The following is a 17,045-nucleotide window of genomic DNA, read 5'->3' on the forward strand; positions in this document are numbered from 1 at the left end:
TTTCTTTCTTAATGTGCCAGTTTGAAATGCCATGTACCCCAGAAATGTCATGTACTTTAATCCTCATTCATTATTGTTGGGTGGGATTTTTTTGATTGTTTCCATGGAGGTGTGACCCACCCAATTGTGGGTGGTAACTTTTGATTTGGTTTTGATTTGATTTGATTTGGTTTCCATGGAGATGTGTCGCCACCCATTCAAAGTGGTGTTGTTTACTGGAGCCCTTTAAGAAGGAACCATTTTAGAAAAAGCTTCAGTGCCAACAGAACCCACACAGCCAGAGATCTTTGGAGATGCAGAAGGAAAATGCTCCTGGGGAAGCCCTATGAAATGTGGAGAGAAAGCTAGCAGATGCCACCTTTTGTCTTCTCAGCTGAGAGAGGTGTTCAGAAGGCAGAGAACCAACAGATCCTTCCAGCTGATAGAGGTGTTCTGGATGGTATCAGCCTCTCTTGAGTAAAAATAGCCTGCTGATGGTGCCTTAATTTGGACATTTTCATGACCTGAGAACTGAAAACTTGCATCTTAATAAATTCCCCTTTAAAAAGCCATTCCATTACTGGTATATAGCATTCCAGAAATTTTAGCAAACTAAAACACTTAACTTAGCATTACCAGATCTGGAACCTCTCCTTGGTCTCTTGGCTACTAGATCTCACTCATGCTGTTCCATGGTTGTGGGGCATAGAGGGAAGAAGGTAAAGGCAACATAGGGTCTTAGAGCCTAAGACCTGACGTAGCCTCAACAGAGTATACTGAGCACAAGATGAATAATTATGTAGTTATCCACCTCAGTCAGGGACCAGCAAGTCTTTAGTTTCTGGAGACCAGCCCCAATGATTGTGTTAAAAAGAGGAAAACCACAAATGTTACCAGAGGCCTAGAGAGTACCATGAAGCAACCATTTACATGTAACCCAACCCTGCATGGAGAGGGTATAAAGAGGTCATTCCATTAGGTGGCAGATTGAAATGATTTAGATAAACTTGGAGATGGAGGTAGTAGGGGACTGGTTGGTTGAAGGAAGCCCCTATCTGAGGTCCAGAGGAGAAAGGAAACCTTTCCTTTTGCCTAAAGAACCTCTTTGCTCTAATAGCTTTGAAGAGCAGAGATAGGCAGCGTATTAAATTCAAAACAGAGTTTAGTGCCCTGTCTGGTCCTAGCTGCTGAGTCCATTGGGGTCCCAGGCTACCTTGCCATTCCTAAGTCTTACCAGAGAGTGGGTTGTGGACTTTGTGTGTCCATTCAGTGAGTCATTTTCAAGACAAGGAGTCAGTGGAATGATGGGGGTGTGGGGGTGTAGGTGGTGAACTGAGTTGGCATTATTTAATGTTGACTCACAGAAACAATTAGTCCTTTCAATTTACTTTCAGTATTTTTTTTACATCAAAAGGCATATCAGGTGGTACTGGTCTTTATCACCTCTCTTATCCTTGCTAATTTTCCATATAATACAGAGAGAGAAGACACTGGGCTCAGAGCCTTAGGAAGCCAACTGGAGCCAGCTAGAATTTAATATCATTACTTTTATTTATCTTCCCAGTTACCTTTATTTATCACAAGTGATAACTGGTTTTCCATAATGAATTTATTTGTTTTAAAAAATGACAATTTAAGAAAAAAATTTAAAAATAGTACAAGTGGTCTGTGGTTTTGTAAAAAATCATGAAGGTAATATATAAATGACTGAAATTTTGGAAAAACTGCCGTAATGAAAATGTCATATCTGGGTGTGTGGAATATGTGCTGGTTTGAAATGACACATGTACCCTAGAAAAGCCTTGTTTTAATCCTAATCCCATTTTGTAAAGGCAATCATTTCTTCTAATCCCTATTCAGCACTGTATGTTTGAAACCATAATTAGATCATCCCCCTGGAGATGTGATTTAATCAAGAGCGGTTGTTAAGCTGGATTAGGTGGAAGTGTGTCTCCACCTATTTGGGTAGGTCTTGATTAGTTTACTGGAATCCTATAAAAGAGAACGACAAGAGAGAAAGCCAGGAGATTTCGGAAAAAGCAGAGAATGCTGCAGTACCATGAAGCAGAATCCACTAACCAGCAGCCTTTGGAGATGAAGAAGGAAAATACTTCCCAGGAAGCTTCATGAAATAGGAAGCCAGGAGAGAAAGCCAGCAGGTGATGCCATGTTCACCATGTGCCCTTCCAGCTGAGAGAGAAACCATGACTGTGTTCACCATGTGCCTTCTCACTTGAGAGAGAAACCCTGAACTTCATTGGCCTTCTTGAACCAACATATCTTTCCCTGGATTCCTTAGATTGGACATTTCTATTGACTAGTTTTGATTGGGACATTTTCTCATCTTTAGAGCTGTAAACTAGCAATTTATTAAATTTCCCTTTTTAAAAGCCATTCTGTTTCTGGTATATTGCATTCTGGCAGCTAGCAAACTAGAACAAATACAAATGTTTTTAATAATTGTAGAGATTTCTAGGTTGGAAACCATTGCTTAAGACTTTTGACAACATTGTTCCATTATCTTTTAACTTCCAGAGCTGCTGTGGGGAAGTGATGTCACCCTGACTTTTGACCCTTTATAAGTAATTTTTTTTTTCTTGTAAGTGTGGACGATCTTCCATTTATTGTCAGTGTTCTGAAATTTCATGATTATGTGCCTTGGCATGGGCCTATTTTCATCTTTTATGCTGGGCACTTGGTGTACCCTTTCTCGTGTGTTTCTGTTCTGGGAAATTTTCTTGAATATGATAATTTTTTTCTATTATATTATTATTATGACTATTTCATTATTTTTATTGTTACTTTATTCTTTTTTTCTCTCCTCTTTATGCCCCCCCTTTCATCTCTTTTGCCTTCCTTTACATTTTCTTAGGCTTTTTATTTATGCTCTCATAATTTTATTTTCCAAGAGCTCCTTTTTCTCCTCTCATTGTTCCATTTCTAGTGCATCCTGTTCTTATTTCATAGCTGCTATATCTTCTTATTTTTCTTTCTTAGGGGTATACTGCTTTAAAAAATTTTTTTTTTCCTTTTGGATAATCTGATTCCTCCAAGTTGCTTTTATTTTCTGTTTGTATTTTGTCTCTATAAAAAATGCTTTCCTCAAGTATCTAGTCATCTTCAGTTGTTGGCTGTTGACTATGAATAATTTCAAAAGTGATTGGAAGCTCTGAGCCCATGAGTAGGGCTTCTGGTGGTACCATCTCCCTATGGAACCTTTGTTCAGAATCCTTAGATTGAGATCCTTCAGTGAAAACTTGTTCAAGATCTTGCCTGAAGCATTCAAACCTGACTGCCCATATTTTGAAAGTGAATTTGGGAAGAAGGCTGGGAGAAGAAAGGGATCAATATTTAGTGTAAGATTCCACTGAAACTTCCATTTACAGTATGGTTAACACTTTCTACCATGTCTGTTGACCATTGTCCAGAGACTGTATGGCTTACCCTCCAGAAAATACACATCCAGGCTGCCACCAGGGAAGGTGAGCAGCAGTCACCTGGCTGTGCAGTGCGGGAAGGCAACTGGAGATCTAAGTGCTTCCTAAACACATTTCCAACCAGTCCTTCTATTTCAGACCTAGCTCTATTCTTACTTCTAGAGGTTCCTGGTTCCTAAAATGTCCAGACCTTTTTGGGAGACCTGAGGTAAAAAAAAATAGACTGCTTTTCGTCTTTACCCACTCCTGCTGAGGATTCAGATTTTGGGTATGTGTGTATGTATTGTTTTAACAAGACTTACTTTCTTTAGCCCATGTCTGATTTATGAGCACATGAACTTGAAAGCAATCTTTAATTATCTTGATGGTTTATTTCTGATTTAACTGTATTGAGGTCAAAGGTGGGCTTTATATAGAATCTTTGAAATTTTGGAGAACGTAGACCTTTGTGATCTCTACGTTCAACGTTTGTTAAGTTTTCCCTTGTATACTTGACCCTTTGAAGTAGGAAAGATGCGGTCATTAGCCTCATTTTATAGGCAGGTAAACACGGGCTTAGAGAATTTAAGGCTTGCCACAAATCTCACAGTAAAGCTGGACCAAAACTGAAGGATGTGAAAGGAAATGGAGTACAGCAGTTAAAAGCATGGACTCCGGTCCAGATGCCTGGCTTGGCATCTAGGTCAAGCTATTTTCCAGATGTCTACCAACTACATCATAGGTTGTTGGGAGGTTTACATACATGGCACATAGTAAACACTCAATAAAAGCTGACAATTCCTGTTATTGCTATTTTTACTCTTAATCCAAGATTCAAATTCTATCTTGCATAGAGGAGTCATTTCTTTTTTTTCTTTTTTTTTCTTTTTTTTTTACATGGGCAGGCACTGGGAATTGAACCTAGGTCCTCGGGCACGGCAGGCAAGCATTCTTGCCTGCTGAGCCACCGTGGCCCACCTGAGTCATTTCTTTAAAGACTGTATCTGTAGAAGCTTTTGCAGCTACCCTTCACCTTGGCAATTAATAAATTATTCTGGCCACTGTGGGTAAGAGAGATTTTGACCAATAAATACCATAATCAAAGTATAGAAAAGTTCCCTGGATGTAACCCAGAGAAATGGGACTCAGTTTAATTCAGCAAGCCCTTTATTGGGAGCCTGCAATGTGTTAGCACTCAATTCCCATCCAAAAGTTATTTTCTGTCTTCTGAGTTCATTTATACTGAAACAAGGTAATTGCTCACAACAAAAAGTAGCTGTAATCAACAACAACAACAAAAGCTTGGAGCCAAAAGGCTGGAAGTTTGAAAAGGGGAGGAGGGGGTGAGCCATCCATTTTATGGTGCATCTTCCTAAATAAGAGGAATTATCCAGCTTGCCCAGCCTGTTGGGTGCTAATCCCTGCAATAATTAGCCTCAAAGCTCTTAGAGCCACAGAATCTACCAGCTGGGAGGGAGAACAGGCAGCAGTAGATGTCCACTGGGATGTTGACATTAGAACAGTATCCTCTCTTTCTCTTTTGTGGACACAAACAGCTGACAGTCTTAAAATAAGGGCTCTTGGCCTGCCTCTGAGCTGGACTCTGGAAAGAGGCCAACCCACAGCTCCCCTCTTGCAAAGCCTGTGCTCCACATGTCTCTTCACTTTAAATCTTCCTGATTTTTGCCCCCTGCCCCTTTCCTTCTTGTAGGGTGGAGAAACTGTGTAGTTACTCCCTTCACTTCTCCTGCACCCTCCAAAAGAGAAAACCTAGCTCACGATATATTTCTCTATTCCCACCATTAGGCAGGGAGGGATATGAAGGGACATTTAACAATGTCCCTAAATAATTAAAATTATTTGGAAATAATTTTAGACTTATAGAAAAGTGAAGAAAATAGCACACAGCATTTCTGTACACTCTTCACTCAGCTTTTCTAATGTTAACATTTTAACCACAGTACAACAACCTAAACCAAGAAGTTAACACTGATACAATACTATTAAGTAAACTACAGGCTTTATTCAGATTTTACCAGTTTCCCCACTAATGTCCGTTGGCTGTTTCCTATCCAGGATCCCAGATTGCATTTAGTTGTCTCGTTTTCTTAGTCTCCTTCAATCTGGGACAGTTCCTCAGTCTTCCCTTGTCTTTCAGGACCTTAACACATTAGAAAAGTACAGGGCGATTACTTTATAGAAAATCCCTCATTTTGGGTTTAATGTTTTTTCATGACTAGATTGTGGTTATATGTTTTTGGTAAGAGCATCTCAGAAATAATGTGACCTTCTTAGTGTTATCAGGAGATACATGATGTCAATGTCTTACTACTGAGGTTTTAACCTCCATCATGGGGTTGAGGTATGTCTTCAAGAATTTTCTACTACAAAGATACTAGTTTCCCTGATGTCATTGATTCTTGAGGGAAATACTTTTTTATATTATGCAAATATTCTGTGTCCCCTCAAACTTTTGCCCACTAATTTTAGCATCCATTGGTGGATCTTGCTCATAGTGATTATTGCTGTGGGATTCTAATGGTGATTTTGTATTTCTTTCTTTCTTCTGTACTTGTTAGTTGGAATTCTTTTGTGAGGAAGAGCTGCACCTTATTGCTAATTTATTTATTTATTCAATTACTCATTTATATCAGAATTGGCTCATGTTTATTTTATTCTATAGATTACAACACAACAATATTGTTGTTTATTTATGGTTTGCTCAAATTATCCCAACTTTGACTGTTGGGAGCTCTTTCAAGTTGGTTTTGGTGTCCTTTCAAAATACCTTCAATCTTTTCTGAGCAATTCCTTACTTTCTGGCACCAAAAGATGCTCCAGGATCATCTTGTATGTTTCTTACTCCATTCAAGGAGCCCTGGTTCCTTTTGTTGGAGAATGCTATTTAGAAATAAAGATCTGGGTGCCGGGTGTACTTGTTGCTCCTGGGGTGTCAATGACAAAGGGACATTTTTTCCCCCTCCCCAAATAGTTTTTCTTTGCTCCCATCTGCCACCGTGACCGGAATTCTGAGACTCCTAGAAACCTGTGAGGCCCAAAGCAACGCACACTCCTTCCATGCTTCATCTACCTTAGGGAAGAGCGTGTGGATCTAGAAGGTTGTTCAGTCTCCTGGGAGTGTGTGGTCAGAGGATGGTCCTGGATTATGGGTGATGTGAGGATGGTACAGTGGGTAAAAGCCAGGTCCCCATGAAGCAGGTCTAGGAAAAGCTGAAGACAACCATGACACTGAGGGCAACAGAGCGACATTGAAGAGAAAGGGGTGGTCACTAGGGGCTGTCATAATTTACATGCTTCTTGAAGGTCAAATCTATCCTTTATCCTACCTTTTAACATTCTCATAATAGAAAGTATGTCTCTTTTGGGGCTATGCAAAGTGTTTTGGATGTTTGTGGTCCAAATTACCTTAGAACAGAATACTGGCATAACTATCAAACTAGAGAACTCCTAAATGACTTATTTTGAGCCACTATAGGCCTAGCTCTCCACTTTCTGCAATGTGTTCCCTAGCAAAATTTTGCCCCTTACTTTGCTCTATTTCTGTAATTCTGGTCTCTTAATTGATTACTCTTCTCATCTCTCTTAAGTGCATTCAATTAACTATAGACTTCTGGTAATCTAGACTCCCTTTTTTGATTTTTTTACCACCTTTCTAAGGTTGGTCTCTCCCACACCACATCCCTATCTTCCACCCTATCCTCTCAGTGGATTGTCAGAGAATTTTGTATTCTGAGAGTCAAGATCAAGGCCAAAAGTATGAGTTTTTTCCTTTTTCTTCTTTATTTCTTTTGCTGGAGAGATGCAAATATTAAAAAAAAAGATCATGGTGATGAATATGCAACTATGTAATGATATTGTGAGCCATGATTGAAACCATGTCAAGAATGTTTGTATGTTTGTTGTTTACAATAAAAAATATATATATATAAAGACCAAGGCCAAAAAAGTACCTATATATCTATGAGTGAAGGAAATTCCCTCCTTTGGAGAATGGGGTAGGGTAGTTGAAGTGGGTCCAGGTAGGGGGAAAGCAGGGTAATGGCAGGCAGGCAGAGTGGGAACAATAACCATCCTTTGGGCTCCTTCCCTAACTCTATGAATATCTGTGTAAACCCCCAGAGTCACTTCCTCCCCTCCTTATGTCATGCTGTGGCCCCTGCAGTATCTCTGGGTGCTGGCATCTTAGAGATCTGAATTACTTACCTGCTGAGCAAAGGTATTCCACCTGCTAAGGCTTCGGGTCATATATAAAGCAAAGTGCACAGCTCTCTTGCCTGGAGACTTGTGACAGTACGTTAGTGTCTGACTCTGTCAGGAAGAGTTGGCACTTTGAATTACCAAGCATCTCTATGAACGGGAAAGGAGAATAGCTCCCCCAACTTGGCATTTGTAGTGGCAAATCATGTCTTGGAAAAGCTGTCAAGATTCTCAGCATTGACAAAATCATAGGGAAAATAGACCCGCCAGCTATCATTTATTTATACTTTCAAAGGACTCTGGAACATGGGTAACAACGGGAGTAGAAGCACAAGCCCTGTCATGTATTAATAAACAGGAGGCCTGATGGCTATAAGGAAGGTTCTGCCTCTCATTGGTTTCAGGGAACTAATAGGGCTCTGGCCTGGGGCTCTGGCCTGGGGCTCTGGCCTGGGGCTGTTCTAATGACTTATTAGTGAAGCTATCGAAGAAAGAGAATGATTCTTCTTCTTATTTTTTTTTTTCTCCTTCACCACTTTTGTCTGAAGATCTTTGAGGTATTTCGTTAGCAAGTTCTTTAAAAAGAAGGCAGATGTTGCTTTACCTGAGATGGACTTAGAACAGATATGCCTGGGGCCTGGATTTTAAAAATTAATTACTTAACTTAAATATTTATTGAATGGATATGAAATGCCAGGCTCTGTGCTAGGCAGTGTGGATAAAAAGGTTAAAAAAAGTACAGTACTTTGCATATGGCTCACAGCCTGCCAGGCTATTCCAGGTCAAGGGCAAAGCAGGTGCAAAGGCTACTAGACCAATTAATGGACAAGCGCTTTTTGAGTATTTGTGCGCGTGGGGGAGATGCGAAAGAAAAATGAGCCATAGTCCATTTCTCAAGGGGCTTCCGGACTGATAGGGGAGGCAAAAATAAACACACTTGTAGAGTGACAGGACATTTTAGTGGGAACAAGGTCAGTAGGGTTTTTGTGGAAGAAATGATTTCAGGAGGAAATGAAGCTAAGAGAGTAGTCAGAGGTGAAATATAAGTTTTAAACCTACATGATTAAAAATAGTTACATTGTGACACTATTCAACTACTTAAATTTAATGAGCATTTCATTTGGAAGGCAAGAAATAGTTCCTTTCTATGGGTGGATGGGTAGACAGTGAAGATTGAGTTTAATTTTGGATGTAGATGGTAGTTGGAGGGAAGGTCCCAGACCTTGGGTGAGATTGAAAGACAGGTATGGAATGGGAAGTCCTTAACCCAGAGGTGATTGCTAATTCCAGCTGTGAACTGATAACTTATTGCCTGCACCCCTGATCTTGCTCTTGGGGTGCTGTTTCTTGTATTGATGTTAAGTCTCTGTGTACCAACTCTTATAGTTGGGTACAATTCTTCTCTCCAATAGGATTGTTTGTTCCTTAAGTATAGACACTAGAGATTCTACTTCTGTCATAACACAATATGCTTGTAGTGTTAATTTTTTGATGGCATGACAGGCTTTTTGTGTGTGTGTGTGGGATTGTCTTCTTAGGAGTTGGGAACACAGAAGAGGTCTATTTCAGGTTGGCCTAAAATTCTTGTTTCTTGAATACTCACTTGCTGGAATGGGAAACAGGATGGTTTTAGATTTCCTGAAACCTAGCACAGTGGCTTATTCAAAATACATTTTCTGTGTTTAAACATCTTGAAATCATTTCATAACCTTTCTGCACTCCAAAGCTGGCATTATGTCAGGGGTTTTTGTGCTTTCTTCTTGCTTGATTATCCTTAAATTTTTTTCACTCCAGTATAAATTTGAGTCTGGTTAGCCTGCGCTATTCAGATTTCTGCCTGGAAGCCTAGATGGTCCTAATAGTAGCTCATTAGATCCATTAAGCTTCATTGGGGAGGGAAGCTGTGTTGGGCAATGAGGATTTTTTTATTCAATCTCCTTTGGATGGATATGTTTGTGGATGGATGCAAGGGACTTGGTAATTGGTGTCAGAATTGTTTCTTAGCATCTGGGAAATACTTTTCCACTCAGCCAACTGAGCACAAAAAACCTGGATAAGTTCAACTAGGATATTAGTTCCTCTAAATGCTAAGGACCAGTATCTTTCAGAGCACTCGGGGAAGAACAACACAGCCTGTGGAAAAAGGAACAGCTTCTTCTCAGTGGTCAGCTTTCGTCAAACCTCAGGCAGTTCATCATGTTATATTTGGTCTGCTCTCCTCCCTTCTCTCTGACTTCATTAGCCCATAGGCTTTTGAAAGCATGTATTCTTTTTTCCTTAACAAGGACACAACAGTATAACAAAGAAAGAGTGGGGTTAAAAGTATAGATGTGATTTTTGGCAAAAAAGATTGTCAAGTGGAGTCATGAAATGGTCAAACTGAACATAATCCTTTTCTAAAAATATGTCAGGAAGGTCAAGGCAATCTTTAACTCAAATAAATAACTGTGGCTAGAGAAAAATAATAGCACCCAAAGATATCTTGCCTTTGTTCAACACATTATAATTTAGCAGACATGTTAAATCTTGTATTTGACTATTATAATAAGATAGGGATCAGAGCATCTTGCAAAAACAAATGTCAACAAAATGAAAATGTTCTGCACTGACGTAACATGTATTTACTCTCTAGTATTCAATAAGACCTCCTTTTAAAGTCACATCCTTTTAACCTTCTGAAATGAAAGACTTTTAACTTTTGAAGGATAACCTACTTTTGTTACATAACTAAAATATTTGCATTTGGTTTCATTATTCTCAGAGAAGAATTCCGTTTTTCCTCAAACTATCAAGCCACAGCAATACCTCCTGAATGAACTTTAGTTCCCAGTGGCAACTGGGTGACAGATGTTCAGGTTCTAATTGGGATCTTTATTATAGTGATCATGAAAAGAATTGTTCATAATGGCAAAATGAGATTTAAAATCATGGCTACTGAGATGAGACGGACTATAGGATATGGCACATTAAAAAAGCAAAGGAAGGTATAAGAAAAAAGATGAAAAACACATCTCCAGTTTCTCTATGCTTAGTGAGAAAAGCAGATATGAAAAAGCATATCCTCCCCAGTTTGATGAAGGCTGGGAACCGGGTTCCATTTTTTTTTTTTTTCAGCGAGCAAGGAACTGGCCGTCCTCTCCCTGGACCTGGAAGCATTATTATCTTCCTGCAGAGAGAGCTGGGCTCCTGTCCCCTGTGTCATCCCATTAGGGCAATCTAGTTAGAGTGCTCTGGAGCAGAACCCATCAGGCTGGGGACCTACTGCTGCTCCTTGATTAGTGAGTGCACGGCAGTGTGGAGAGATGGAGGGGAGTACTGCTCCCTGTCTTCCTACAGGCAGGGTCATTAGCGGGGTGCCAGGCAATTCCCCTGGAGGGCCTGTCTGGGCTCAGTGCTGATGCCACTCGCCACCAACCATCCCGTCTTAGGCTGCATCAATGTTACACTACAGCTAAACTGAAAATGTGAAAAAAGTCCAACTGCGGGGAGCTTAGTTTACCAGCGGCAAAGACATTTAATTTAAATCCACAAACAGCATGAGAGGCACAAACCTGAATAAGCCAGGCTCTTGCCTTCCAATAGCAAGTAATTCTTCTTGCCACCTCATCCTGTTCTATAGCCCAGCTCCTTGTTTATTTCCTTCCCAGTACTCATCAGGGTTTGTACTTATTTATGAGAATATTTGTTTTTTCTCTTTCTCCCACTAGGATGTAAGCCCTGTTTGAGCAGGAGCCATGCCAGTAGCATGTACTAATATGGCACTAACACATACTTTGATGTCAGTGTTTGTTGAATGACTGAATGAACTATTTAGAGGACTATTCTCATGGCTCCTGTTAAATTGATGAGCTGAAATGGCCTCCATTTGTTTTGTAGTTGGATTTTTAGGCATCTAGATCTATTGGGCTTGTTTTATTATTTATGCCCCACATAATCATGTCTCTCCTTCTCCTGACCTTTCTTTCCTCTCCCTTATTGCCCCTGTACTTGGAAGTATTTTGGGGGTTTTTGGAGTCATTGTGGGCTGTTCTGAAATGACTACTAGGGTTGTAACTGAGAGAGGTAGCATGGGAAGGAAGTAAAATCACTGCAAGTGAGGAGACTCATGTTGCTGCTGCCACTCTAGACACAGCCCTCATGCCCCCACCCCTTTGATTTCTCCTCTGGCAAGAAGGCTGTTAATGTTCACCCAGTGCTTAGTGTGGGAACCTCCAGTGAGTATTAGCTCTTATGGCTCCCCTTTGCTCCATGCCATCACCTCATCATCCCTCAATTGCTATTATGCCACAGCTTTTTCATATTATTGTAATGTTCTGCCTTACAACCAAGTTTGTTCCAGTTACTTGGCTCATTCCAGTAAATCCCCACTAGCCCTTGCATTCATCATCAGAAGACAAAAGGGTAAGAAAAAAAAAAGCTAGGATGTTAAGAGTTACAAAAAAGCATTCTACAGAAACAGACTGCATTATGTACAGCACTGAACCTTTCCTAGACAGGAAGGGTAAAGTTTTTACTGTATTTTTCTTTACTTCAAGAGTTTACAGTAAAGGAACTCCTGGGCCCTTAATGGTATTTGCTTAGTATCTCACAGGCATTGTTTTTGTTGGAGGTTTTGCTTTTACTACCCAGGTACATTTTCTTGTCCCTAGGCAATGCTACTGATTCATCATCAGTAGCTGTCCTTCAGCTAGGGTTGTGGGTCAGTTGTCAATTGATACATAAAAAATTACCCCAAACCTGTTTATTTCCTCATGATTGTGCTATTTGGATTGGTTCAGTTGGTAGTTCTGCTGGTCTTGCCTGGTGTCACTCATGCAACTGCAGTTATCTTGAATGGACCAACATGGCTTCACTCATGTCTGGCAGTTAGCTGGGACACTGCAGTTGACATGGCATCCCCTGCTTTTAGGATAACTCTGGACTTTTTTTTTTTTTTAAACATGGGCAGGCACCAGGAATTGAACCCGGGTCCTCTGGCATGGCAGGCAAGCATTCTTGCCTGCTGAGCCACTGTGGCCCGCCACCTCTGGACTTCTTTACAGGTGAAGTTCCAAGAGGAACATACAGCAACTCAAATGAGCATATTAAAAGACTGGAGAGGCTTACCATGACCCATTAAGATGCTGCTGCATTGGGAAATGTGGTTAAACTACACCTTGCTCTCACTAAAGTCAGGAGGGTTATTGAATGTTTACAGTGAAACAACCAAAAGCAAAACCTTTCAATATGTAGTAAGTACAGATTATTTTCACTTTAATCTTTGGTATACGTTTATTTTCTTTCCATTTATTATTTTTTTTGAAATGGAATATATGGGAAAAGTTAGATTAAAAGTTTGAGCCAATCAAAGTTCTCATATGGTTGTAGAGAAGATTGGAAAAGGAAGGTGAGAGTAACTCAGGGAGAAAAATGCTGTTGACACATTAGCTATAGCACAATTCAAGTTTATTCCATTTGTTCTTGCAACACAAAACTTAAACACAGTATTATTTAGCATTCGGATGTACATGAACTGGGATAATATGAAAAACCCAATTGTGTCAAAAGTATTACATTGTGGAAAAAATGAACTCATATCAAAATGCACAAAGCACTAGTCTTCTTCCATTACTGCTTAGAAAGATATGATTGTTTCTCCATTTATAAAATAGAATCAGAACAATTCAATTTTTAAAATTTTGCATGCAAACCACTGCAATTGCTTATGTAGGAGGGCACTCTTACCAGTTTCTTATAAACACAATTGGGTATATAATATTGCATGGAAGGAAACAGCAGCTCAGATGAAGTATTATTTGTAATTAAGAAAAAAATTTCAAATAGGTGTATATTGATTTAAAATCCGTTATATGGGGCAAGAAATCAGTGAACAAAGAGCTTACTTGTTTGCAGCTTCTATACACTGCCACCTATCTACCTGTCCTCTGTGCCCATCTGGTTTAAGAAAGGTGTGCTATGCATACAACTACTCGGGTATATTCAGGTGCTGAATCTGAACTCTAAGTCTACAGATACCAGTGTGAAGCTGCAAGGAGTAAATCTGTTAGTATGCTAATATAAACAGGTAAATTACCCTGTTTTTACTTGATATAATGCATATGAAATGACTCATTTAATACAAAACTACAGAACATGCAAGATTTTTCTGAGATGTTAAATATTACTTCAATGGAGAACAAAACTTACTTGACCTTTCACTAATGCATGTAGTACCAAAAAGCAGACATAGTTTTAGCTTCCTTTACTCAAAATATGAACATTAAGTGTTGTGACTTTTTCTGCCAAGTGGTTCAAAAATACATTATAAATAACCTAGTTAAAAAAAAAGTTAAACCATCTTGGTCAGTCTATTCTATGTTCTATATGTTATTTTCTCAAGCAATTGCATCATAATTATGGGGTTTACAAAATGGCTGAGAAAGAAGAGGGAAGGCAAAATAGCCTCTACTGCATTACAAGGAACATCAGGATAACTGTACAAAGCAATCATATGGTTTATATACCACAATGACTGTAGAAAGCAGACCAGGTTTAGGAATGATAAGACAGTGCACCCTCTGCAATAGCCAACTACAACAAAACATTTTGAAAGTATAAGTGGAAATTATGTAAAGGGCAAAATTTAAGCTTTTAAAATAACATTATGCTAAGAGGTGAAAACAAAAATATCAAAACACCTTGTTGTCCTACAGTGATAATTTCAGACTGACAGAGTGCCCTCCGTTTCTAATAAGGATGTCTCCATAGTTTAGTTCAATGACATAATAAAGTACTGATTACTGACTTTTAATCTAACTCTAATAGGCAACAGAATTAGCCAAACATATGGAAGTGTTTAAAACCACTATTTTTTGATTTTCTTGGAGTCAGGAAAATTATAGGTCTAGGCTAGTTTTGAGTGTAAAAACTATGGGTTAAAAAAGGATTCCTGGAGAAAAACACAACACGTAAACCCACATGCCAACCAATGAATCAGTAACCCATCAATAAGATTTGTTATTAGCTAGGCTGATGGTTTTTGATAAGTTTAACCCTGCTGTAGAATGCTACATTGCCTGAAAAAATGACTATTAATTCCTTATCATCTACAATCTGAACAGAAGTCCCTAACTGACCCTTTTTAAAAATTTGAGGAACATTCAATTATTGAAGGACTTGGCTAAGGAAAAACCCTAATTATTTTTAGTAAACGTATACAGATGGCAAGTCAAAGGAATTTTTATGTTTTAAAAGGGAGATACCAAATTTAAGAGTATGTGTATTAATAATTACATAATAAACACTGCCTATGAAATAAACATTTGGGACATGTCCAAATATTTCTGCATGTTTTAAGAACATCATTTTAGGGCATTATATTCTAAGACTGCAGAATACAATTTGAAAGTGTCACCTTTTATGCAATCCATGATTTAGACAAGAAGTCAAAATACATTATGTAGGGGGTTGGCAGATGTTTGGCAGAAGTTATCAGCAACTCAGGAAAACCTGATTAACAAGTATTGTTTTTGAAGGGATGAGGTTAAATTTGTCCAAATAGTAAATCTCACCCCAGTGATAGCTTTGGTGCAATAAATAAACAGTATCCAAGATGGGTCTGAGAGAGGCATTCTAAAGAAGGTTTTTTGATTCTCCAAAGACAATTGAGTTCAATCCATTCAAACAGCAAATGAAGAATATCCACTGGTACTAACACAACTGCTCTCTTTTTATATGATACAAACAAGTGTATGGCTATGATTCTGTTTTTAAATCCCCTTTTACTACCAGCAGGAGTTTGAAAGTGTTTCAATGTTATATAGATGTCTGAATCTAGAGGAGAAAAAAAAATACTCATACTGGAATGATTTCTCCTTTAGACTTCCAAAATTTAAGATTTTATAAATAAAACTAGTCAGTTTTATTTAAACATACATGAAATCTATGAAAGGGGAGAGGAAATCCAAAAGTTCAGTCATCCAGCAATTTGGGAGTGTGCCCCTCCTCATCTTAACTGAGCTTTCATGTAAAGCTTAAAGTCACTGAGGAAAGATTTGGTCACCAACCACAGGTAGTGCTCTTAACTATGCCAAGAAATCCCGAATAGAGTGCATTCTTAAGGCAGAAGGCTATACAGCTAATTGCTTATCTCAGCACCCTAAGTTTACATTACAGCAGCCACTACTGCTTGAACAGTTAAGGCTACCAAATATGTATAGTTGGCCTTCATATTATCAGACCTTTAACACAATCTAATTCATAAATTAGCTAGGGAGCTGATAAGGTCAAATGCTAATGGTATATTTTGTCTTTGCTCTCCCTTGGGTATAAGCTATACATTTTATTAGAAATGGAAGAGGCAGACTTGATCAGGAATCCTGGTAAAAGCCTGATCTTGTTTTTTTTTTTCCCCTCTTCCAAAACATTTTTCTTTTCTGGTAGCCTGATTTGTTATGAATTTCTCTCTCCCCTCACCCCTCGTAAAGTATTTAGCTGAAGAAGCTGGCAGATAGAGAGTGACAGACAGACAGGCAGCAGTGTGAGGCCACAGGAGAGTCATTCTTCAAGAGTTAATCAGTCCATCCATCCATCACTGAAGAAGAGCTTTGATTGCTTGGTTGTCAGTGGCTTCAAAGGCAGTTAGTCCATCTGGACCTTTCACAGTCTTATCAGCACCCTGGAAAGGAGAAAGAAATTCTTTATCATTAACTGAGCCCACAACTGGGAGCAGAGAATGTTTAAGACTGGATTGCTTGGCTTAGGCTAATGTTTAAATCAAGAATTGAAATTTCCTTTACTAATGGAGTCCATACTATTAAGGAAGAAAATTGGAAGGGTTATGGATTAAGTCATAAAAATGCCATATTCTCTTTCAGGAACCAGAAATGACAGGCTACAACAAACACACACTTTTCATCAACATAAGCAATAACTCTGGATTGACTATCATACATCTACCCAATGAACTAAGCTTTAAAAGAAACTGCCCTACGTAGCATTAAATGGGGGAAATAAATCATTTTTGCCAAAGAAGAAAGTACTCCTCTGACGAAATATTCATGTTTTTCTTCTTTCCAGCACTTTTTGGAAAGTGCATAAATGTTCATGCCTTAACAAACTTATTTTAGACACACTTTCTAAGAAAATGTACAATATTGGTCATTTTACAAAGTTTTACAAAAACTTAGCCATAAATGACTGGGATGTGGGTTCTGAAAGGAAGTTGTTCTGAACGCCTAACCTAGAGTTCTACCCTGGAACCTTTTTACATGGGCAGATACTGGGAAACGAACCTGGGTCTCCATCATGGCAGGCAAGAACTCTGCCGCTGAGCCACCGTTGCCCACCCACTGCCCTGGAACATTTTATTTGGAATTTGAGATTTGAGAACATGTGGTGTATACTGGGTCTTGATATTGTTTTTAAACTGTCTTCCCTTTCTAAAATGAAAGC

At 39.0% G+C, this 17,045-nt stretch overlaps 1 protein-coding gene and 1 long non-coding RNA gene across 3 annotated transcripts in view; one reads left to right on the plus strand and one right to left on the minus strand.

Moving 5' to 3' along the window:
• Positions 1-17,045, plus strand: part of LOC143668299 (uncharacterized) — a 170,968-nt gene that overhangs the window by 130,948 nt on the left and 22,975 nt on the right. The gene's annotated exons all lie outside the window — the stretch shown is intronic.
• MTPN (myotrophin) overlaps positions 13,042-17,045 on the minus strand; it is an 81,834-nt gene continuing 77,830 nt past the window's right edge. For both annotated transcript variants that reach the window (XM_077142732.1, XM_077142797.1), the window contains one exon: positions 13,042-16,269. In XM_077142732.1, coding sequence (XP_076998847.1) covers positions 16,183-16,269 — 87 coding nt within the window. In that variant the 3' untranslated portion in view covers positions 13,042-16,182. The remainder of the gene's footprint in view (positions 16,270-17,045) is intronic.

The sequence above is a fragment of the Tamandua tetradactyla genome, chromosome 1 (genome assembly GCF_023851605.1).
Source record: "Tamandua tetradactyla isolate mTamTet1 chromosome 1, mTamTet1.pri, whole genome shotgun sequence".
Taxonomy (NCBI): Eukaryota; Metazoa; Chordata; class Mammalia; order Pilosa; family Myrmecophagidae; genus Tamandua; species Tamandua tetradactyla.